General features: G+C 43.9%; 1 protein-coding gene across 1 annotated transcript in view; it reads left to right on the top strand.

Moving 5' to 3' along the window:
- Nucleotides 1-26,103, top strand: part of LOC311488234 (uncharacterized protein) — a gene marked incomplete at both ends in the record, with an annotated part of 134,342 nt that overhangs the window by 10,540 nt on the left and 97,699 nt on the right. Inside the window, 2 exons of the mRNA XM_084544815.1 lie at nt 418-741; nt 5,024-5,347. Coding sequence (XP_084400941.1) covers nt 418-741; nt 5,024-5,347 — 648 coding nt within the window. The remainder of the gene's footprint in view (nt 1-417; nt 742-5,023; nt 5,348-26,103) is intronic.

Here is a 26,103-nt window from a genome sequence, read left to right on the forward strand (position 1 = left end):
CAGCTCTAATCAGAAGCTCCTGACGTCCTCAATCAGGACCTGAGCTCTGAGCTCATGAGTCCAGGTCTCTCCCAGTCCCAGTAAAACCAGAGCAGAGGGTTAGGGTTCTTCCTCATCCATTCATCTGATTGGTTCCTCATTAGTTCCTGACTTCTTCTTTGGTAACTGCTCCAAATGTCCTGAAGAAGAAAACTGGTGTTCAGTCACAAACTAGTTTCCACTGGTTTGTGTCAGAGGTGTGACAGACGTCAGGTGAGCTCAGGTCACCTGGTTGATCCACGTCCTCAAACAAACTGAACACTGAGAGTCCTCCACCAACATGAGACACATAGACAAGGATGGACAGAGACGTCCTGTTACCATCAGAGCTGCTGCTGCTGTCTCTACAGCTGATGATGGGATTTGTTGTTCTCTCAGTCTACCAGGTGGAGGTGGATTCAGGGGTGGAGTCTGTCCAGCTGACCTGCAAAACCACAGCTCACCTGCCTAAAGAGGCTAAAGTGGAGTGGATGGACAGTGACTACAGGAAGGTCCATGTGTATCAGAACAGCTCTGACCAGCTTGAAGACCAGAACCAGTTTTACAGAAACAGAACGAAGATGAAGAAAAACCTGAAAACTGGAGACCTCAGTCTGACCCTGAAATACCCCACAGATGGAGACACCTACATCTACACCTGCACCGTCTACAACAAGAAGAGAAAGATCCTGATGAAGAAAGAAGTGAAGCTCAATGTCAGAGGTCAGTACTGTAGATACAGGTCAGAGGTCAGAGGTCAGTACTGTAGATACAGGTCAGAGGTCAGAGGTCAGTACTGTAGATACAGGTCAGAGGTCAGAGGTCAGTACTGTAGATACAGGTCAGAGGTCAGAGGTTTGTTTTTTCTCCCTCTTTCTTTCTTTGTCTTTTCTTTCATTCGGTCTTTATTATTTTCATCCTTTCTTTTACTCTCTCTCTCTCTCAGAGTGGTAGCGCCGGCTTTCCTTTGTTCTGTGGAGGACTGCAGTCTGGCAGTGGGGAAAGTTGTCGGGTATGACAGCGTGAAGTCCGCTGCCAGAATGAATAGTGCAGTGGTGATTTTTGTGGACACCGTGGAAAAAGCAGATACGGTGGTGGAGAACGGGATCGTTATTAAGGATACGTTCATTCCTGTCTCACCTCTCGCATCACCAGCGAGAAAAGTGATGCTGTCTAATGTTCCCCCTTCATAAGAGACGTGACATTAATCAGAGAACTATCTCGGCATGGAAAGATAGTATCACAGATGAAAAAAGTTCACTCTGGCTGTAAGTCTCCTCTTCTGAAGCACGTGGTGTCTCACAGGAGACAGATCTTTATGATACTTAACAAGAAAGAAGAACTGAACTTAGCCTTCAGAATCAGAGTGGATGACTTTGATTATGTCATATTTGTAACATCAGATAACATGAAATGTTTCAGCTCCCTCCCTCTCTCTCTGTGTGTGTGTGTGTGCGCGTGTGTGCGCGTGTGTGGGTGCATGCTGGTAGTGAGTGTGGTGAGCAGAGACTCTGAGTGATTTCTGACTTTTTCTGTCTTTTTTGATGAATGTATCACCGTCAATGATCTGTTTGTGTCGGTGCAACCGTTGACGCTGTCCACAACAAAGGTCATTCTGTCTAATGTCCCCCCCTTTATCACTGATGAGTTCCTAAGCAGAGAGTTATCTAGACATGGAAAAGTTGTGTCTCCTCTTAAAAAGATCCTCTCTGGCTGTAAGTCTCCATTGTTGAAGCATGTGGTGTCTCACAGGAGACAGCTCTACATGATCCTGAACAACCAGGATGAGGAGCTGTGGGGTCAGGGCGGGATGGTGCTGGTCAGCAGGACGGCCTGGACGGCGCTGCTGGTGAGGACAGTGTACAGGTTGAGGGAGAGGAGGGACTCACAGGAGGAAGATGTTGGTGTAAGTGGTGAAGATGACCTTGAGGAAAGTGAGATCAGTGGTGAAAACACTGTGAATGGTGGAAATGGTTTGAGTGTGACACAGGTGGGAGAGACAGGTGAGCTATGTGAAACACAGGTAGGTGCAGGTGAAGTGGGCAGAGCATGGTGTGAGCAGGTTGAAGAGGCTGAGATGGTGGAAGCAGAATCAGAATACAAATGTACTCCACGTAAACCAAGGACTGAAACTAAAAACACGTGTGCTGAAGCAAAATCAAGTGGAGTGAGAGCAGACAGACACAGAGAAGAAGCAGGAGCAGACAGACAGCAGTGCTGCTGAGGAAGACTGAGTCTGACAGCAGTCATCTGTCCCTTCTTAAGGGGGGGGGGGGGGTCACCACACAGCAATCAGTGGAGGAGTGGGTCTCCTGTTCTCCAGGAACTTCACTCCAGCTTCTCTGGAGGTCCAGCATGTCCTAGAGGGGAGGTGTCTTTCAGCTAAGGCTCTTTTTGGCCATTTTATTAATATCTATGCTCCAACCAACGGTGCAGAGAGGACACATGGTCCCATTCTAGAGAAGACAGGGTCTCCTTAGCCAGACTTGACCGTTTTTATTGTTTGAAGCAACATTTTAATATTATAATATATTATAATATTGGTCCACATGGTGGACTGGTGAGATCCAGAGTACAGAACATCTCAGAGATGGATGCACCGTTCAGCTTCTTCTTTGGTCTGGAGAAGAAACGAGGACAGAAGAATCCAGTGATCCACTCTCTCCTGTCAGACACAGGGCAGGAACTGACAGAACCTGGACAGATCAGAAGGAGAGCTGTTGGTTTTTATTCCTCTTTGTTCTCCAGTCAGTATGAAGAGGATGAGCCACTGTGTCAAGAGTTCTGCAACGAGCTGCCTCAGGTCTCTGAGGAGACCAACTCACAGCTGGAGAGGCCTTTACAGCTGCAGGAACTTCAGGGCGCTCTGCAGAGCATGCAGGGGTGGAGGGCTCCCGGCATCGATGGCCTGACTGTGGAGTTTTATAAAGCCTTCTGGGACATTTAATCAGCTGATCTTTTAGATGTTTTTAATGAAAGCATGGCCTCAGGTTCATTGCCACTGTCCTGCCACAGAGACATAATCACTCTCCTGCCTCAGAAAGGAAACCTGCAGGACATTAAGAACTGGAGCCCTGTGTCTCTGCTTTGTATGGATTACTAGATCTTGTCCAAAGTCCTGGCCAACAGGCTGAGAGCGGCTGTCCATCAAGTCGTCCATCAGGACCAGGTGTACTGTGTGCCCGGCAGGTCCATGGTAGATAATATCTACCTAATCCCAGATGTTTTGGTGGTCTCCAGCTCATTGGGTGTAGACTCTGGTCTGATTTCTCTGGATCAGGAAAAGGCTTTTGACCGCGTTGAACACTGCTTCCTCTGGAAAACTATGGAGAAGTTTGGGTTCAGCGCTGGTTTCATTGCTAAGATCAGGGTGTTGTACAGTGGTGTTGAGAGTGTGCTGAAGTTCAGTGGTAGTCTGTGTGCTCCTTTCAGAGTGTGTAGAGGCATCTGACAGGGCTGTGCACTGTCTGGAATGCTCTATGCACTCTCCCTAGAACCCCTGCTGCACAGGATACGCTCAAGTACTGAAGGCCTGACTGGACCTGGTTTTAGAGAGAACATGGTTTTATCTGCTTATGCTGATGATGTCATTGTTTTTATAAAAAGCCAGCGTGAAATAGACATTTTAGCTAATATTACAAAAGATTTGAATGTTTTATCATCAGCGACTGTGAACTGGAAAAAAAGTGAAGCTCTTGCAGTTGGTGAGTGGCGTGACGGTCTCCCAGTTCTCCCCCAGAACCTGGTTTGGAAGAGAGACGGTTTGAAATACCTTGGTGTCTTTTTAGGAAACGAAATAATAGTCCAGAAGAACTGGGAGAGGGTCACAGATAAAATAGAGGGTAGACTGGCTAAATGGAAATGGTTGCTTCCTCAGATGTCTTACAAAGGTAGAGTAGCCTCTCAGCTCTGGCATGGCCTGACATGTATGGACCCCCCCTCAGGTTTACTAGCCCAGATTCAAACAAAAATGATCAGTTTCTTCTGGGATGGTCTACACTGGGTACCACAGAGTGTACTGTTGTTATCCAGGGAGGAGGGGGGACAGGGCCTCGTCCACCTGGCCAGTAGAAGGAGGGGGGACAGGGCCTCGTCCACCTGGCCAGTAGAAGGAGGGGGGACAGGGCCTCGTCCACCTGGCCACTAGAAGGAGGGGGGACAGGGCCTCGTCCACCTGGCCAGTAGAAGGAGGGGGGACAGGGCCTCGTCCACCTGGCCAGTAGAACAGCCACATTCAGGTTCCAGTTCCTCCAGAGGTTCCTGACAGGTCCGTCAGACCTGGTGTGGAGAGAAGTGGCTAGTTGTATTCTCAGACGTGTGAATAACCTGGGACTGGATGCTGCTCTGTTTTAACTGATTCTAACTTTCTAAATGTAAGGGTTTGACCTCCGTTTTAATCAGGTGTTTTTAGATCCTGGGCTCTTTTTAGCCTTAAAGAAAGTGAAAAGTCTAACTCTCTGCACTGGTTGTTGAAGGAGCCACTGATCCACGGGGCGAGGCTGGATGTGTGCAGCGCTGCCACGCCTGGCCTGATGGGGGCGCTGCACCAAACTAAGACCTTGTGTCTGAAGCAGCTGGTGGATGCAGCAGGTCCAGACTTTGGCTGGAGTTCAGATTTTAGAAGATGATGGCAGACTTGGACACGTTTGAACAACAGTGGTGTTATAAGAACGTTATTTACACTGTGGAAGATGAACTTTTACTGGATCAATCTGTGTGGGTCTTATTTATTACTATGATGATCTCTATGGAAGATGACTCATGTGTTCATGGAAATGAAGTATTTCTGTAAAATCAAATCTTTCTCTCTCTCACAAACAACCAACCATCAAGACTCTGATCATCTGCAACACCTTTCTAGATCTCTGTCCTGTTCCTTCTGCTCTCATCTGCTTCTGTCCTTCAGCTTTCTCTACAATCATTCAATAAAGTCATGAAAACCTGCTGCTGCTGCTGCTGCTGCTGCTGTCTCTACAGCTGATGATGGGATTTGTTGTCCTCTCAGTCTGTCAAGTGGAGGTGGAGGAGGGGGAGGAGTCTGTCCAGCTGTCCTTCAGAACCACAGAGCTGCCTGAAGACGCTGAAGTGGAGTGGAGGGACAGAAGAGACAGGAAGGTCCATGTGTATCAGAACGGCTCTGACCAGCTTGAAGACCAGAACCAGATTTACAGAAACAGAACGAAGATGAATGAAGACCTGCTGAAAACTGGAGACCTCAGTCTGACCCTGAAATACCCCACAAAGAGAGACAGTGGAGGATACGGATGTATAGTCTGGGACAAGGAGGGAAGGATAATGAGATGGAAAACAGTGAAGCTCAGAGTGAAAGGTTTGTTTTCTTTCTTTCTTTCTTTCTTTGTCTCTAACTGTCTTTGTCTCTAACTGTCTTTGTCTCTAAGTGTCTTGTGTCTCTGTCTTTGCTTTGTCTCTGTCTGTCTCTGTCTCTAAGTGTCTCTGTCTCTAACTGTCTTTGTCTCTAACTGTCTTTGTCTCTAACTGTCTTGTGTCTCTAACTGTCTTTGTCTCTGTCTGTCTCTGTCTCTAACTGTCTTTGTCTCTAACTGTCTTGTGTCTCCTCTGCAGACAGAGTCCAGGTCCAGGATGTAACGTCTCCTCTGATGGCTGTAGAGTCAGTTTGATCAGGTTGTTGATCTTTGATTATTGATCAGTGAAGGATCTGATGATGATTTCAAAGAAGATAAAGCTGCTGGTGAAGCAGAGTTCATGTCAGCGACCTCCTCCTGCTTCAAGTCAAACCCTCAAAGTCAGTCAACACGTTTGGAAGAGGGAACTAATGACCTTCATTCAAATGTCCAGCAGAGGACAGTCCTGACTGAAACCTTCAACAAGACACAAGTTAACATGAGCTTTTGAACATTTCTGGGACTTCTGATGTGTTGATGAAACCAGGACAGAAGGAACTGATCAGCAGATATCTTTTAAAGAACGTCTGAAAATGTTAAACAGTTGCAGTTTTTTTCAACAACTCTTGTCCTCACTGCATAGTTGTTCTTAATGCCTGCTTTGTTGTGTGTTTTATTTTTTGGAAACCATCTTAGAATCATCATACCCCCGTATATTATCAGTCTTTACTTCACTGAGTGTAGGTGTCATATGTATGGATTGTGTCATTCATGCCATTTTCAGTTCATTAATCTGTCATCAATCAGTGATTATTCATCTTATCTTCCACAGTCATAGTATATTAGTTATTTCATGTTGATGTGCTCAGAATAAAAAGCGTGAGCTTTAGCTTTAAGAAGGTTCGGTGTTGCTTGGTGACCGCAGGTAGAGGGCGCCAGAGCCGAGAGGAGTGCGTGGTTTTTCTGACCGTGTTCAAATCCTGTTAGAACTTTTGTGGATGTATTCAAACATATTCAAGGAACATTTAAGCAGTGGATTCTTTTATGAGTTTTTATAGTTTGTACTTTTGTTCAATAAATTTGAGAAGACGAACATTTGTGGAGGACACTCTTTTTGTAACGCGTCAGCCAGAAGCTCTGGTGGATGGTTTTACTGGAAAACCCACATTATTAGTCAGAAAAAGGTTCTTCCTCACCGTGGAACAAGGATCAGTGGAACGGACGAGGCTGGTTGGAACCACGGACTGCTTCCACCGGTGGACAACGAGGAAGCGCTCGTTGAGGAAAGTTGGCTCATGAGATGATGGGCTAATGGAGGACGATGCTAACTAAACACAGTGAACCCTCCTGTTGTCTTCTCGTTTACTGCACACCTTTTGTCCTCCCAGGTCAGTTTGACCCGGGCTGTTTTGACTGCTTATTAAACATGATGTATACATGTGTGTTTCACCTTTTAATTGAACTTGTTCCCAACACATTAACATACATTTTATATTTAGTTTTGTACTTTATGGTACCATACACCTAATTTACAAAAAAGTACAACTCGTTTTTGAGTCAAAAAGCATAAACTCTGAATTATTTTCACTAAGCTTATGATCAGAGGCATATGTGTTGATCATTATCACAGGCTGGTATATGTCAATGTTCAGGCAGGATATTGTTTTGAAACCTTTTAGATTTTTTTAATGGCAGCACATAGTCCCACCTGTTGTCCTCCAGGCTGTTTCAGTTGGTTTCAGTGTAAATGTGTAAAATGATGACACCATTCTGTGTTCCATATTTTTGTCCTACTTCATGACAAGTCATCACCACACATTTTAAACTTCTTTTAGACATGTTTTATGAAAATAAACCTAATATAGAAGATATTATTAGTTATTTAGCATAACTACTGATTAGTATATGTAAAGCATTAGTCAGGATTCCCCAAGGTCAACATTTAATGATGCACTTGTTTTCATAAATAAGAGAGGAAAGAAACAGAATCTGCAAAGTTCAGCATTTATTTTAAAAACTCTTTCTTTGACCTTCTTTATAAAATAATAAACACAGAAATACAGTGTGAGCATGTGTGTGTGCATGAGGGACAGTCTGTTAGCTCCTGACAGGAGGCTGTAATCTGTTTACAGCTGTAGACACTGGTGACCTGTAACAACAGTAAGAAACAACAAATCATTCTAAAATGAATTCTTATTTCACACAAGAAAGCAATGCATTGACCTGAATGAATATCAATAAATATTACATGAAAAAGTTCAATACCTTGTGGAGGTTGTGGACTCCCTCTTGTTCTTGTTCTAGTCAAGGAGGATCTTTTGTCCTCCATGCTGCTACTAAAAGCAGTGTCCCAATGCAGAGGACTCATGAGGAGCACATTGTTTTCTGTCTTTGGGGCAGTAGGAGACAAGAGAATGTGTCCTGTGTCTACGCTGTCTCAGAGTGAAATGTGACATCCCCAGAGGACGCTGTATTTATAATCTCAGTTTGTTGTTTCTAGTTTCTTGTCCAGAATTAGAGAAAGACAAATCACAGGTGTGAAATTAATGTTCACAAATGTTTAGCTTTGACATTTGGTGTTGTCTGGAGGACAAATGGACATCAGAGACTGGAGATATTACACTGCATGTGTGTGTGTATGTGCAGGGGTGTGTGTGTGGTTGTATATGTGTGTGTGTGTGTTAATTGTGCTGAAAACCACAACAGTGTGACCCATTGCACCGCTAAATATTACCGGGTCAAATTGACCTGGGAAGACAACCAGTGTTATACATTTAGATAAAACACACATAATTTAACAAATACATTCATAATTAATGTGAGCTGTAAAGAGCATAGCAGGGGACCATCCATGTCATTTTAGGGCAATTATATGGCAGAAAACCAAAGTTAGGACAGTTTACATTTAGAAATCAGGTCAAATTGACCTGAAGACAACAGGAGGGTTAAATGGATGAATGTTTAGTCTGGTGGTTTTAGTCTTGGAGCAAACTTGGTCTAATGTTTATTGGAGACAGGAACGTCAGTGTTTTAAAGGTTTCAGCTGAACAAGGAGAACTGGGACAGAGGTCTGTTAATTATACAAGGACATGTCCCTTTACTGAAGTACTGAGGCTGTTTATAGAGAAGAAGAAGAAGAAGAAGAAGAAGAAGATCAGTTCATTCATACATGCAGCATATCAACATGATCCTTCACACTGTTTCTACTGGTTTCTATTAATCACCAGCTCCTTTCAGAGACAGCTCTCTTCCTGTGGTTTGACTTAGTTTCAACACTACACTCGTATGTTCCTCTGTCCTCTATCTTCACATTGTTCAGAATCAGAGACACGTCTCCATCCTTCATCTGTCTGTCCTGTAGATCCACTCGGTTCTTATAAGATGGATGCTGGTTCTCTGGATCTGATCATTACGATATAAAAGGAGATCTTCTTCTGGCTTTGGATCGATTCTGCTCCAGTCTACAGCTGAGACAGGATAACTGTTGGACATGTAACATGGTAGAGAGACAGTCTGTCCAGGATCAGCTCTGATGATGTCTGTCCTGAAGGAAACAAGACAGAGCAGCAAAGAGAGGACCCTGGTCTCTGCAGGACAGGACCAGAGGACACCAGAGGACACCAGAGGACACCAAAGGACACCAGGGGACACTAGAGGACAACAGGGGACACCAGAGACTGTGTGATTGTGGTTTGTCAGCCTTCATCAGTTTGTTCTTTCAGTTCTGGAGACTGACTGTAGATTGTAAATGTGTTCCAGACTAATGAGACACTAGGAGCAGAGAATATGAACAAATCATGATCAATGTAGATTTAGACCCAATGTTCATGTGTTGATGATTAAATGAATGAAATAGCTTTAAATCAAAGTACTTCTTTCTATTCATTCAGAATAAATGATGACTGTATTAATATGTATCAGCTCATGTTCAGATAAACCAGCTGGAGTCAACCACAGTCTGTATGAACCATAGACTGAATAAAGATGGATGTAGGAACAGCTCCTCTACAGTGAAGACAAATCAACTAGAGCTCCCCCTGGTGTCTGGCTGCAGTAACTGCTGGAGGTAGAGCAGAGCGTTGGATTCATTCAATGAAAACTGGGACAAATGTTCAGGTCAGACTGGATATTTATTGAAACATTCAACAAAACTCATCATGTTTTCTCTCCACATATTTAATCAGAAACTTTTTACATTTTTAAACAAACTTTAGTTTCTTAAACACTGAATGTGGAACAAGCAAAGCTTTATATTATAAACACATGAAAAATCTAATTTGAAATAAAAACACATCAGTGTCTTTAGTTCTTATTGTTATTTAATGAAATAAATCAATCTCATGCCTCTCTCTGTCTGTAGTCTTTAGAGTTTATTTTCAGTGTAAACCCTTTTTCACAGGCCAACAACAAAACAGTAATAATATATTCATTCATTCATTCATCTTCTGTAACCTCTTGTCCAGCTGTCATTGGTCTAGAGGGGGGGTCCACCCTGGACAGGTCTCCAGTCTATCCCAGCTGTCATTGGTCTAGAGGGGGGGTCCACTCTGGACAGGTCTCCAGTCTATCCCAGCTGTCATTGGTCTAGAGGGGGGGGGGGGGGGGTCCACCCTGGACAGGTCTCCAGTCTATCCCAGCTGTCATTGGTCTGGGGGGGGGGGGTCCACCCTGGACAGGTCTCCAGTCTATCCCAGCTGTCATTGGTCTAGAGGGGAGGTCCACCCTGGACAGGTCTCCAGTCTATCCCAGCTGTCATTGGTCTAGAGGGGGGGGGTCCAGGTCTCCAGTCTATCCCAGCTGTCATTGGTCTAGAGGGGGGGTCCACCCTGGACAGGTCTCCAGTCTATCCCAGCTGTCATTGGTCTAGAGGGGGGGTCCACCCTGGACAGGTCTCCAGTCTATCACAGGGCTAACACAGAGAGACACTCACACCTACGGCCAATTTAGAATCACCAATGAACCTAACCAGCATGTCTTTGGACGGTGGGAGGAAGCTGGAGAACCTGGAGAGAACCCACGCAGACACAGGGAGAACATGCAGACTACACACAGAAAGGAACCAGTGGGCCTGGATTAGAACCCAGAACCTTCTGGCTGGGAGGCATCAGTGCTAACCACCACACCACTGTGCCGCCCTACAAATTCAATTCTAATACTTCTTCTAATGTAATCTGATGATCTTCTATTTCTACTAAAAGAATGGAATGAATATTATTGGATGGAATTGCTCCTAAAATGTTCAACAGTATTTTTCTAAAATGCTTGACTCAGCAAAAACCCAACAAACTATTGTGTGTTCATCAACTGTAAACAAATGTCATGTCATTGTGTTACGTGACAGGCAGGGTCAGGGGGCAGAATTGTTTGTGTCTGTGTGTTTTCCCTCCTCTTCTCCTCTTCCCCTCCTCCTCCTCCTCCTCTCAGGTAAACTCCCATCAATTAGCCTACACCTGTGGATCCCAGCTGGCCAATCATCCAGGTTCCAGTAGAACAGGAGCGTAGCTGCAGTCATGGTTCTCTGTTCTCTGCCTGTCTGCACTGTGCTATACTTGCTTTAGTAAACTTCCTAGTTTCAACCTGGAGCTTTGTGGAGTCAGTCAGTGTGACTAGGTAAGTTTTGGAGTACTCTATACATGTTCCAGTCACGTAGTACTTCCTTGTCTATGAACACTAGGTTTTAGGCTTGGTGCCACTGTAGCCCTGTAGAAATCATTTAGGTTACAGTGCAAAAGAAAAATCCATATAGCATGACTTAATGTTGAATTAAAAGTTCATGGTCTTTAAAAGAGGAAGTTCATTATATTAAAATGTTTAATAAATGAGACTATTTACAGCTGAAAGAATAAATCTATAAAAGTCTTTTAGTTCATCAAGTTTCTATCAAATATCTGTGATTCTGAAGAAAATGAGAGACAGACGCTCTGGACCAGAGAGCTAAGACGGAGGCATGGTGGTGTGGGGAGCATTTCAGTTTAGTGGTGGAGGTTGACTACTCGTTGGTCCTGATAGAAACTTCTGTGTGACCTGAAGAGCTGAATATGATGCGTCTGCTTGTGTCTGGTTCTATATCTAACTGTTCTAGTGTAAATGTGGTAGATTGATTTGATTAAAAAGCTGATAATGAAAATGAGTTCATGAGACAGTAAAAACAGCTATTAAAATCAATTTAAAAAATGATAAATGAAATCAATAATTTAGGAAAAACAGAGAAAAGGGAATTAGTTGATGGGAAGATGTAAGATTTGTAGTCCTCTTCTAATTGATGATTTAAAATTCATGTGAACAAGATCAAAAATGTGAGGTTAAAATACTAAAGTGACTTGAGCTTAGAGATTAAAAATGGTTATAAATGTTCCTGTCAGATTAGTTTATCTGTCATCAACCTGTTGGGCCTTTTAAAAGCTTATTGGTGATCGATTTCAGGTATGTTCGGAGTGTTTATGCCCCTCAACTTTAGATGTTGGTTAACACGTCGTATTGTGTATGTTTTCCGAACACTTAAAGTACATTGTGAGTACTTTAGGAGCATTTTCTTGGAGGTTTTAAATGATATAAATTCATTGGAGGGATATATTTCATTTAAGATTTTAAAATCTATCTCTTTATGTTTAGGAGGGATTGGAGATTGAAGGAATTTAGTCCTAATAGACTTTTTCCATAGTTTTGAAAACAGACTGGACAGGTAAGTGTCAAACACCAACAGCTCACTGTTCTCACTATTGCACCAACTTCCAGCCTGACCACTGATGATCTAACACCACACTTCTTTACAGATACTTCCTCACGCTTATGGTTTAGTCTTTAATCAGTTATATGCTCAATGTTGGACCAAAGCTGCATATAATTGATAAAGATTAAAGATTTAGGTGAAGCTTAACTTTTCTCTCCTCTTGCAGGCAAGAAATGTCTGATGTTTTTTTACATGTCATATCTGAATAGCCTTTTTCATGTTGTTTAAAAATACTGTTAATTCAATAATAATAATCCAAACTATTTTAGTCTGATAAAACCAGAGGCTGTTCTTTGGCCGATGGGCTCAGCGCTGTGAACCTTTCCACTGAGGATGCTAACGTTGCGGTTTGTGCTGCAGGTGATGTCAGCAGTTATTCATCATTACACTAGTGTTGGTAACTGACTGTGTGAGTTAGTGATCGGAGCATTTTAGGCCGAAGCCTGAACACTGTCTGTTTCCTTCTGTTGCTGCTGTTTGCTGCTCCGTTGTATTCAGGACTCCACCGTGACAGAACTGTGTTAGATCTTATTTTCAGAGGTTTACATTGGCAGCCTTATGTGTGTTGTATCTATAGCCCTGTGTTTAAGCTACAACTTCTCCTCACACTTTTCTTATTGCACTGTTACAAGAGGAATGTTCTGATTCTATTGTTTTCTATTCATTTATACAGTCTGAAGTTAATGGGGAACTCCGGCGCATAACTAGGGTCTCTACATGTAAATCGAAGCATTGAGAACTTTGCAAGTATACAGGCAGTTTATTAAAAAAGGAACACAGTACCATTCATGTCTGGCTCGCATATCCAGGCGGGCGCCATCTTGGAGAAACTGAACTGTCTGTTGCCGGAAGAAAGCACTGAGAGCATAGAGAAGCACTGAACGAAGATTGGAGAGTGAGGACAAACTGCTAGAGGTGATGTACGGCTCACACAATCTAAACACCTGCATTAAAACCAAGACACTGGACAATCCTGTGGAAACTTTAGTCTTTCATTGTTCTGAAAGGCCTCTGGATTCAATCCTGTGCTTTTTGTCCTGAGGTCAATCAGCTCCTCTGTTGAGTGACTGAGAACATCCTCCATCTTCTCAAGGTCATTCATGGTCAGGTCAGTCTGGCGTCCTACATCTACACACAATATATTTGTCAAAGAGGACGAGAGGGAGAAAGACAGGTTAGTTGTATAATCTACAGACTGTATTCATCAAGGTGGTGGTAATAGTTTAGGATGAATTCTGAGGTAAACAAATCCATGGGTATGATACGTAGACATCAGAACAGTTCATGTAACATGGCTCCATGCAGCCTCCATGCATTATTCTGTATTTCACCGAGGTGGAGCGATGCATCTGTGGTGTCGGTGCAGGTCTCTTCTGCATCAGTGTTGGTCTGGTCTCAATCTTTCCTCACGTTGACGTGATGCCTCTGTCACTGGTTTACCTCTCTGGTAGCCAAGATGAACGTAGGAGACCAGGCTGGAGCAAGCTGATGCTGCACAAGTGTGTCACCACACACTGAAACTGCTGCACCAAATAACTCAAACCCACCACCCTGTGTTTGGATTGTGACACCATTATACAGCAACTTTAAGTCTTCATCAATTCTTTTTAATACAAAACCAACACCACACTTGTCAATATCACCAGCTTTTGCTATAGTAAGGAGTCTGATTGCTGCCAGTTTTGACCTAAACTTGGGGTTTATGTTTCCTAAAGTCTAATAAACCATCAGTAATTTATTTACTGAAGCATGTGACCCAAGGGGATTGCAGATCTCTATTTGGTCAGTGTATAAAATGATCTGTAAAGCAGAAGGTTTCACTGAAAACAGTGAGTGGGATCTGAAAAGGCTCCCATCAACAATATCATACAAAAATCCATCTTTGTGGCAACTCTGTGGCGTGGTGCGGATCATATCAAAAATCCTAGAATTGGACAACAGCTGTTCAAGACTCTTAACCAGGGACACATAGTAAAAACTTCTGTTTTTAATTCCAAGAACTCTTGATTGTCCTTTCTTAACTCGACAAACCCTCTGAGACATAACTACCTCCTCTGGTTTCACTGGGTTAAAAAGCCTCTGGATGGTGCTGTCTTGCATGTATGTGGTGGCCATCAAGGAGAAAGGATCTTGAAACTTGTCTAATGTAGCCAGTACTTCCTCTTGTAGCTGCTCCACGCTGTCTGAATGTCTTTCAAAGATCCTCTTCATTGTGTCCCTCAAGGTGCTCAGAAGAGTAGTTTGATACTGCTGGACTTCAGAAACAATGCTGTTGACGCTCCTCTGAAACACAGTCAAGAATGAAGTGTCAGATACATGATGTTTGTCCAATACAACTAGCAGAACCATTCTTAAGACTCATTTGAGGATTTCACACCAAAATGGTCACTGTCCTTGAACAATGTGGATCATTTGCATATTCAAAATTACATCCAAATATGACCCCCTGTTGCTTGTAGTAACTGAAAGATGCTAACACTAATACAAACTGCATCCTAATAGCACCAGCATTACAACAATTAAAGCTAACATTAAGTTTTGAAAAATATTGAAATTGAGGATAACTATGGGGCTGTTGTTGCTCTGACAGTGGGAATATGAAATTATCCAGTTAGAGAAATGTCAGGTTACACCCTCTCAGGGTTCTTACACTTTTTCCAGAGTCAAAGCACTGTTCTATCACTTTCAAGAATTGTTTTCACACTGCACTTCTTCACAGTACTGCTACTGATGCAATTATGCGTATACATTTATAAAAATGGTCTCCTACTAAGCAGTTTACTGACTAAACACTCTCTAGTGAATCATTTAAGAATATAGAGCATTTTTAACACTTGCTTTATAAAATCCATTTTCCTACAGCACTTTTAATATCATTAAAGGATCAACATGTTGCCATAATGGTAAAATCATAATAATGATGATAATATTAACACTGGGTTATGTGCAATACCTGAGACAGGTGACATCTCTCCCTCACATTGATGGCAAATGCAGCTGCACATCTAATATTTGCACTTGATGCACCAGCTCCTTCCTGTAAATATGTTGTGTTAATAATATACATTAATATACTCTGTACATAGAAGACTGGTTCACATCAAATGTTGGATAATATTATCATACTGGAGCTTAGCTGATTATCAGGGTGTGGAATCTGATGACATGTAGGCTCTGGGTTCAACATTTCATTGGAGATGACAGGTGTGTTGACTTCACTGTTGGTCCTTTGCATTCCCCGTGTTTCAGTGGCACAGTCAGAAAAAACTGGGATGTCAAAATGTTCACTTCAACCCGAGATAGGTCAGATGCAGCTGGTGTCATCCATCCAGTAGGTGGGTGCCCAGTGGTAAAATATAGAGCATGTGTGCGTCTAATGTGGTAGTAAAAGGAGTTGAAGACTCTGTATTCAGCAGTACAGCCATCAAATCAGGACTGGGACTATGTGCTGTGCTAATATGGCTCCAGAGAGACTTCAGTGTTAATGCAACGAAAACCAAGCAAATCACAGATGAATGCTGACAGAAGATGTTTAAGCCATGGGAAAATCTACACTAATCTGAAAAATGAGTCCACACTAGAAAAACACAAATTGCAAAAGGGAGTAGTCCAGGTATTTGAAGAGCAGCACTGAATTATTACCGCTTAAATCTGAATCATTTGAACTTTACTTTGGCGGGCACATACGAACTAGAGAGGTCAATACCAAATCTGGGCGGGAAGGGGGGTGGATCATACCAAGATTATTTAATTTGCATAGTGATGTGATTATACAGGGATCAACAACCGGCCTAGAAATTAAAATATAATTTATAGTTCTAGTATTCTCCAATTATGTATGTTTGTATTCCATTATTATCAGTTTTCTTACACGTTTTACCCAGACTGACATGGTCTGCACCACCCCCCCTTACTACCCTCATGTGGTCTCGTCTGCCCTGCGACGGTTGGGAGAAGGACCTGGACGGGATTCTGTCGCGGTAAGGAGAAAACAACGTTATATTAAAAATTATAAAGTTATAAGTTTTACAGTTACGTTACAGTTTTACTCTTCACATTTACTCCACTCATCGCGATGAACTGCGGCCGTATCAATGAATAAATCGGCCTCTTCAATGTAAACTCCAGCTAGCTAGCTAGCTTAGCTAATGTTAGATGACTTTGCAGGTTTGCTGCTACAGCGTCGTTACAAGTGTTTTCTTGTGCTTTTTCTCCTGCGACTCATTGAAAACGTTGTTGATACATTTTATATATGTATATATATATTTATATATATCAGAAGAGTAAGTTGTGCCATGGTTTGTCTCCACTTCCTTGTCCATGTCCTGTTTTATTGTGAAGCTCCATGTCTTGTCCTCCTGTGAGTCCCTGGTGTGTCTCACCTCCACCTGTGTCTGGTGTCCTCATGTGTTTGTCCTCAGTGTTGGTCTGTGTCCATGCCGTGTGTTCCTGTGGTGCCTCCGTGAGTTCATAAACTCTGTTTTGTTTCACTGCACTAGTTTCTGTGTCTGTCTGCATCAGGGTCCAGGTCCCTAAACCCTAACATGTTGTTTCTAATTGTGTCTGTCATTTCCATCTAATAATTGTGTTTAGATTGATTGATTTATTTATCTGAGGATGAGAATGCTGCTTTACCAGACAAAGCTGGCCCAGGTGAAACAGGAACTGTGTCGTCACTTCAAGGATCACCTCCAGTACCCCCCCCCCCCCACAGCTATGTGGTCTACACAGACACTGAGCTGGAACCACCATGTTGAGATGGTCTGCTCTGGTAGAGAGGAGGAATCTGCCGTGTCCAGAGAGCTGAGATGAGATGCAGCTGGTGAGGAACAATCTTGAGAGCAAGTCACCAAGGAGAGAAGTTCTCCAGTGAGGTCACCACAATAGCTGAGAGACTAGTGGAGTATTATCCCATGCTACAGGAGAAAGATGACCCATCAGACATGGAAGTGACACATAGATTATTGGATTGTTGTGTGATATTCAAAGGGTTTTTTCCAACCAGTGCCTTTTTCCACCACAGCTGAGCAGGTACAGTTATCTTCAGAAGAGCATTCTGAATGGGACGTCCCCACAGAAGAGGCAGGGGCCCAGACCAGAGAGAAGACGTCACATTGACTTGTCTCCAAGGGACCAGGGACAAGATGATGACGCAGACTCAAGTGGTGCATCAACAGTTCTTCTGCCACCTGGGAGCAGTTCTGAAGGCCACGCTTCAGGTGACACCAAGGCCAGGTGATACTGTCCTAGTTTAGTATCTAATGATAGATTACAGGTGTTTCAACTGTACATTGAAGTTATGATCAGGCTCTGATGTGTTGGGATGTGACAGTAGTTTTCACTTATTTGATTCCATTGTGTAGAAATGACAGTAAATGTTGTGTTTGCTGCTTCAACCTGTCGTATCATTCAGAGGACATGTCCACTACCTGCTGCTGATTTGTGTCTCCTTTCAGTGGACAAAGACAGTCTGGCAACACAGGCCAGGCATCACAAGACTCTGCAGGAGACGGATCAGAAACCAGAACCCAACCAAGATGCTGTGTGCCAGATCCTTGAGCTGGAGTTTCAGGTGAGAAGAGCCTTCATTGACAGTGACGTTGTGAAAGAAGACGACAGAGCAGCAGAGGTTTCTGAGGCGTGTGCATGTTTCAAAGAGCTTCATCACGTATGCACTTGTTGTTTCTGGCTTCTCCACAGAGTTAGCATCGCTGCAGACTCTAACACTTCTTATTTGCGTCGTTGCAGGTGATGGATGAGCTGCGGCGGATTCTGGATGAGGACGACGGCCAGTTGATGAATGAAACAAAGAAGAGATGGGCCGACTTGTGCTCCACGGTGCAGTTTGATGGTGTTTGGAGGAAAGTGTTGAAGCCGCCCATGAGCCTGGGTGCAGGTAAGTAACTCTGCTGTCTTTAACACATGGAGCTGTCTCAGCAGACACAATTCATAGAGCTGCTGTCAATGCACAACACTGATTCAATGAGAACACAATGACAGTGCTGTTCACTGCAAAGCATCTTTTATCACCTGACCATAAAGAAAGCTCATCAGACGCTGACTTTGAACTCAAACTTGATTTATTGTGTTCCTTGTTCAGGGCGCTACCCTCACTCTTCCCCTCACAGTCTGCGCCGCCTCAGAAGATGGGACAGGCCAGTGAGGCGTTGCTTCATGTCCTTCAGCTGAGTTTGTTCAGAAGAATGAATCCTCTAAGTGTTTAGTGGCACACACTCTTTAAACAGTGACTGAGCCACAAGTTCTTTTCATGTTCTCTCCTGTCTTTAGAGCAGAAATGATCCGTTTGAATAAAGCACATGTCAGTATGGTTGTGTTCATAGATATATACAGCTCTGGAGACAATGAAGAGACCACTCCCACCAATGTTTCTGAAAGCAGCAGCATCTCTCCATCTATGGCAGCCAGTCCATCCCAGTGTTTGTTGGACTCCAACACAAGCCTCCTCACTCTACTGACTGAGACACTGATCAGCTGATCACCTCAACCACATCTGATTCTATCAGGAAGATTAGAAAAGCCACTGCTGTGATTAAAGACTGAGATGATCCCACCAGTAATGATTTCTAACCTCAACATGTTTTCTTTTCATTATTCCAGGTCTGAAAACGCTGCGTCTTTATTCTGATTTTGACCACTTGTCATTTTCTGCCAATAAATGATCGAAATGGAAATATTTTCATTTCAGATTTGAGAGAAATGTTGTCAGCACTTTATAGAAGGAAACAGAAATGTTCATTTGACTCCAACACATCCCTATAAATAGCCAAACCATCAGAACTGATCATGTTGCAGTGGTCTCTTGTTTTGTTCCAGAGCTGTAGATGAACACAACGGTGTTAAAACATCTCAGTCCACTGGCCCAAGCAGTTGTTCAGTTTGTCAGCGTACCCTGAAGAAACTTGTGTTTTCTGTTTCCTTCTTCAGCCGTCGACCTCCAGGAGAGAACTCTCTTCAGCCCTGTCCTGGTCTCTGACGGGTCCCGCTGTCTTCTGGCAGCTGGAAACACAAAGAAGAGCTGGGTGAAGGTTTGCTGGATGTGACGGGTTATTACTACACCCTGCATCTCACCTGTCCTGAGTGTGTGGCGACCCTTCTCTCTGTCATTCAGACACAAGTCTCACAGGACGGTGTCCACCAGCGACGAGACGCCACAGGCTCGTACAAAAGAGCCACGGCAGAGTGGAACGCTTTCACTAAGAAATAGACCTGTTCAGGCTGGGGGGGGGGGGGGGGGACAAAACTGAAGCCCCTGTGTTTTATAAGTTTGACACATATACTGAAGGCTTGCTGTCTACTGTTGTTGATGCTAAGTAGTTTATTTCCTTGACTACCATGTTCTGTCTGATTAAATGTTCCCAGAGATAATGAGGTTCTAGCCTCTGTTACCTCTGAGGGTTCACAGGGAGCTTTTTGATGTTCTAATTGTAAACATTGTAATCCAGCTGTTCTGCAAGCACTTCAAATAAATGTTGTTGTCAATCTTCTCTGTGTGTGACTTTAATTTGGTGTAAATGCTGTGTATTGATTTATGACCAAAGCTGATCAGAACTGTTGAACTAAGAAGAATCATCTCGTTAAGTTGCTCTGGATTTATGGTTCTTTCACTCAGTCTGAGGAAGAAACAAAAAGTCAGATAAGAACTGAAAAGCTAGTTTAGAGATGATTTGACCTACACACAGAACTTGGAACGAGTGTTTAACTACTTACTTGAAGAGATTTCTTCTCACTCGCCTAATATGTGTTTATTTTTTCTTATCTCAAGAAATCTCACCAAGTGTGATTCTCTCACTGCACTGGCAGATTATTTCACTTAGTTTTAGTCTATATCTGCTCAAACCAGGTATTTATTTCTTAGATTCAGACTATTAATTCATGCAGTGTGAGGAGGAGTCGTCATCTGGAGCCCACACACAATCACACAATCCCAAAGTGTCATTTGTGTAACAGGAGCCAGATGCTGTTGAGGGGGAAAGGCAGCCTGGCTACATAGTGAGTATTAATGGAAGGACTCTCCACTGTCTCCATGTGTTTACACAACTCAGGAGCTATCAGACAGTTGGATGCCAACCAGATCCAACTGTCAGATGTAGACATGCAGCACAAGAAGAAAAAGATGGAAAACCTTTCACTGGAGTCTGAAATAAAAAGAGGACGATTAGAAAAGTGGAGCTGGAAATAAAGCAAGTGGAGCAGGAGGTGAGTTCTGCCTTCAATGCTCACTGTATGCTGACTGGAACACAAACCCAGCTCCAACAAGATGACACATGTTCAATACAAATAATCTTCCTTTCTGCTCTGACAGTGGCGTGGCCATTCTTGTGAGAGCCTTTCACAGCTTTAATGTTCAGGTGAACTCTGTCCATTGCTGGTGATGTGCACTGATTGGTTTAATAGTCCTCATCTTGTGATCTCAGATGCTCTGCAGTGCTGACTGTCTGATCACAATGGCCTGGCTCAGTCCATGACTCCAGATCTAGCAGCGCCTATCACAAGGTGAGCCACACAGCCCCTGTTAATAACCACTGTCTCTCTGTTTATGAGGCTGGAATGATGACATGTTGTGTTGACAGGTCAACTCTCTGCTGTGTTGCTAGGAGACAGGGGCTATGCCTGCCAGCCTTTTCTCCTGACACCATCCACAGACCCCCAGGAAGCACATATGCATGCTTTAAAGTTCAGTTCATGTGTCCTGCAGTGGCAGAGGAGGGTGTGTTTTTATTGATTTCAATGAAACAAACATAGATAAAGATATATGCTGTAGTTGTAAACAGATACATCTGACCAACATGTGGAGTGAACGTTCTCACATGACTGATAGTAATGAATGTTTCCTCTGAGTGAAAAGAAACTGATCAAACTCATCAAGTGATGTAGACCGGAGCAAACCAGCTGGAAGTGTGAAGACAACATTAGAATCTAGTGAAACAGATGATGATGATGATGATGATGATGATGATGAAGATGAAGAGAAGCAGCAGCCTCTGGTCAGCTTTCAACAACAACATCAACAAACACAGACTGATATCTGTCCTGTGAGATCAGACTGGAGCTGGTGTCTTAAATCCTGTGTCCCTGGTCCTGATCACTGGACTGATCCACTCAGAGGGAAGTTGAAATATTATCACCTGACTGTCTCACCACTGACAACGTTCCTCTTTACTAATAACACATCATATTTAGAACATCCTGCTGCTTGCTCTCTGCCGGAACCTTTAGGACTGAGTCCGTGTACCCGGGGGAATCTTTTAGCCGCGCGCGCACCCTGGAGCAGACACAGACTGGACAGGTAAGAGTTCAACTCCAACCACTCACTGTTCTCACTATTGCACCAACTCCCAGCCTGACCACTGATGATCTAACAGCACACTTCTTTACAGATACTTCTTCACTCTTATGGTTTAATCTAGTGATGGAGAAACTGAAGCACTGAATCAATCTGAAGCAGTTGTGTTGAAGTGGTTCAGTGTTTGGAAGCATTTGATCAAATGAAATGTGGCCACATCTGCTGGATAATATTAGACATAGCATTCACATGAAACAGGACAAAGGCTCGTGAAACACAAAGACTCTGTTGTGTTTGTTCAACAATAAAGGATCTACAGTATGTGCATCTAGAAATGCTGGATTTCTTTTTCTTTTATAGTAAATAATAATATACTTGTATGAGTTAGCCATCATATAATACTGTATGTTTTAGATGCTTTTATAAGATTGATAGAAATACAAAAAATGACTAAATACAAAGTGAAATGCTTGTGCATCTAGGGACTGTGATGACAGTAGCTGTACTAAATGCTGGTGAGACTGGGAAGAGGATTTGGGTGGTTCACAGATTTTTATTTCAAAACCAGATCATTTCAGCAGACTTGGGTTTTAGTCTGTTCCTCTTCTTACTTCTCACCTCTCCAGCTTTGGAGAAGACCCTCTCACATGGGACAGACGTTGCAGGCATGTGTAAATATTGTCTGTCAAGCTTGTACAGATTGGGATAAACTGCCGCCCTTTGCTGCCAGTATTTCATGGGTCTTCTCCTCTGGAGAGGTAGGACTCAGATAAAGACCACTGAACCTCCACTGTTTTCTGGACTCTCTGAGTTTCACCTGCAAGAAACCAGAACAGAAGAAGGTGAGATCCATTGTCTGTGTTTTTGTCTCAAAGAAGGTTTTTCTACAGACTAATGCAACCAAGCAACTCAGCAGTCCAGACGTTCCCACAGGTTGTCAGGGTCAGCCTCTTGTGTTGAGGGACCAGGGACTTCCTCTGTTGTGGACTGTAAAACAAATGGAAATCCATCCAGTTGTTTGATAGAGCATATATACAAGCAATGATCAGATAAAGAGAAAGCTATTAGCTGTGATGTTGAGGGTGGGACATGTTCTGATCTCCTCAGTCCTGCACATTCTGCTGTGACTCTGGTAACTGCCTCCTGTGCATTGGTCTGGTTGACAAATGTTATTGTTTTGAAACGTGGCTCAAGAACAGTTGCCGTTGACAGGACCTGAATGTTTTCAACACTGCACCTTGTCAATGATAAGTGCAGCAGATTTAGTCTCAGTAGCTGTGAGCATGGATGGAGTAGGGATGTGGACTTGATAGGAATGATGGGTATGAGCTTGGATGCTGACACCTTCTTCTCTACTGAAAGCTCAGTAGTAGCCAGAGACAGCGGCCCCAGAACCTCAAGGCATTCAGCCACAGCCTCGTAGTCCACACAGCTTAGTGGCACCACATCTGTTGTTAGTGATGCAAGTGCTGCTCCCACTGGCTCACGCTGCTCATGTAGACGTTGGAACATGAGGAAAGTGGAATTCCACCTGGTTTCAACCTCTTCAATCAGCTTATGAGCTGCTTCTTCAAGTTGTTCCTGAACCTCTGTCAGTTTCTCCTTGGCCCTTGTGCTGGTTTTGAAGAAACAAACAACTTTTCTGGCTCACATCCAGATCTCTGCTAGTTCTGCTGTTGCCTCCACATTTAAACTGTGCCCAGAACAAGGTATGTTGTGTAGTCTAAGAAGCCTAGCACTAGCCTCCATATTTGCCTCATTGTCAGTGAGCAGACAGTGGATCTTGTTTTTAAGGCTCCATTCGTCAGTTCAGAGTTCTTTGGCATTCTTTAGGTTTTCAGCTGTGTGGAACTGAGGGACTTTAGTGACACCTAACAGAACACATGACACTTTCACTTCCTCATTTCTATAATGACAGGTGACCCAGAGGAAGGCGTCCATATTTCCAGATGTCCACATGTCTGCTGTCCAGCTGACTGCCACAGTCTTCTCCAGCTCTGCTCTAGCTTTCTCCTTGGCTTCTTTCTACTTTGTCTCCACCATGGCTCTCAATGCTTGTCTTGTGGGCAGGACATATGTTGGCTCAAGCTTGTTAACAAAGGCTTTAAAGCCTTTATCCTCAAGCACAGAAAATGGCTGGCAGTCCTGCACCATCATGTCTACCAAGGCCTCATCCAGTTCAGCTTGTCGCCCTTTAAAGCAGAAAATGGAAATAGTTATTGACTCAGAACTTTTTCAGATGTATTATTGTTGTTTTGTATCTTTTCCATTTTAATCTTGCTCTGTCTTTTTAATACATATCCATGCTAGTTGCCAGAGGCTAACCATGTCCAGTTCCTCCAGGAGCAGCAGGAGCAGCAGGAGCAGCTGGATTGGGTGTAGTCTCAGGGTGTCTTGAGTGCAGGTGCCTCAGCATTGAAGAGGTGTTGTTATTAAAGGCCAGCTCTGGAGCACAGATCAGACACTTGACCTTTGTTGGGGTAATAATGTCAAAGTGCTCCCACACATAAGATCTGCTTCTTTTAGGGGCCTCTCCTCCATTCTCCCTATCTCTCCTTTCCTCACTGTCAAACACTCAGACTATCACACAAACACACGCATCCAAACATCTTGTGGTGATACTTCTGCTTTGAAAGCTCCACACTGTGTCGAGCTTTCTGCTTGGAGCATAACATCTCTAATCTAAGCTGCTATATGTTTACTTTTATTCAGTTTGTTAACTGTTTATTTTTGTAAATTTTGTAGATATTCCTTTGTTTTCTCCGTTCTATGTATTAGTGGTGACACCTGGGCTCTGTGAAATAAACACTTTCTTTTGGACTGGACCAACGTTTTGAGTCTGTCTCCTACTAACTCCTACCGCTCTGGCCAGGCTTCCCTACACATCCTTAACATTTGATCACTCTGTCTACTTTTATACCATCATCAGTTAGTAACATCACATACTGACCAGACTTAGCAGCAGACTGGAGTCCCAGCATCCCATGCAGGCCAGTACACAACGGTGTGTTGCACAAGGCCAGCTCCTGTTAATCTTCTCATTATGGATCAATCAGCACCTTCCAGTCTGTCTGAAGTCTGCCTCCTTCATCTGGCACAATGAATACCTCCCAGACACAAGCTGACCATTGGACTGCTCTGCAGCTGAAGAGTTCACTTCAGTTGGTAGGGGAGGACAGCTTTTGTCCTGGACGTCTCTGGTTCTTCTGATGGACCCATCATACAGGGAGGATCTTTCACATGTCCCTGTGACTGGACGTCTCGCTGCCATTCTGTCTCTTTGTGGCAGCAGTGGGAACGGGGACCTCAGGTTCTTAAGCCACTGCACATCAACCTGGAGTTCCTTCTTGGCTGCCAGTCTGATATGATCAGTGGTTGGGGACACAGTCTTCCATCATGTGGTTGGAACAACAAGTGTTTTGTGTTAGTTGTTAGTGCGACGATCAACCTGTCCAGCTCCATCAGAAATGTAACAGGTGGGAAAGAGCTTGAAACTTCTAGCAGCCCGTCTGTGTGGTCTCTTGCTGACTCCGTCCGTCCAAAAGAGAAAGTTGAGATGATATACAACAGCATGTGGACAGGAAGAATGAAGGACACCACCTGGAGAAAGACAATAATCAATAATGTTATTGGAAGGAAAGAAGAAAAGAAGACATTGATGAAGCAAGGTTTAACTGAGCAGCAGCTTTGTGTAGCTTGATGAAAAGCTTTGGGTATACGTCCTTAAAGTCTAAGAGTTCCTGAAGCCTGTTGATCATGTCTGCTGTTGAGCCCTCAGAGGACACACCCAGGACGTAAGAAGCCTCCTGGAGTTGAACAGACACATTTACATCAGAGGAAGCTCCCATTACATCATGTGACATGTTACAGTGAACAAACACAAAGAAGAGTTATCTGAGGACTGCATGGAGGACTATGTCTATGAGGAAGAGGAGACGAAGAGGAGAGGAGAGGAAGAGGAAGAGGAGAGGAGGAGAGGAAGAGGAAGAGGAAGAGGAAGAGGAGAGGAAGAGGAAGAGGAGAGGAAGAGGAAGAGGAGAGGAGAGGAGAGGAGGGGAGAGGGGAGGAAGAGGAGGAGGGAGAGGAAGAGGAGTAGGAGAGGAGAGGAGAGGAAGAGGAAGAGGAGAGGAGAGGAAGAGGAAGAGGAAGAGGAAGAGGAGAGGAAGAGGAGAGGAAGAGGAAGAGGAAGAGGAGAGGGGGGAGAGGAAGAGGAGAGGAAGAGGAAGAGGGAGAGGAAGAGGAAGAGGAAGAGTGAGAGGAGAGGAAGAGGAAGAGGAGAGGAAGAGGACGAGGAGAGGGAGAGGGAGAGGAAGAGGAGAGGAGAGGAGAGGAGAGGAGAGGAAGAGGAGGAGGGAGAGGAAGAGGACGAGGAAGGGGAGAGGAAGAGGAAGAGGAGAGGAAGAGTGAGAGGAGAGGAAGAGGAAGAGGAGAGGAAGAGGAGAGGAAGAGGACGAGGAGAGGGAGAGGGAGAGGAAGAGGAGAGGAGAGGAGAGGAGAGGAGAGGAAGAGGAGGAGGGAGAGGAAGAGGACGAGGAAGGGGAGAGGAAGAGGAAGAGGAGAGGAAGAGGGAGAGGAAGAGGAGAGGAGAGGAGAGGGGAGGAGAGGAAGAGGAGAGGAAGAGTGAGAGGAGAGGAAGAGGAGAGAGGAGAGGAGAGAGGAGAGGAAGAGGAGAGGAAGAGGAAGAGGAG

Source organism: Chelon labrosus (assembly GCF_963514085.1).
Source record: "Chelon labrosus genome assembly, chromosome: 1".
NCBI lineage: Eukaryota > Metazoa > Chordata > Actinopteri > Mugiliformes > Mugilidae > Chelon > Chelon labrosus.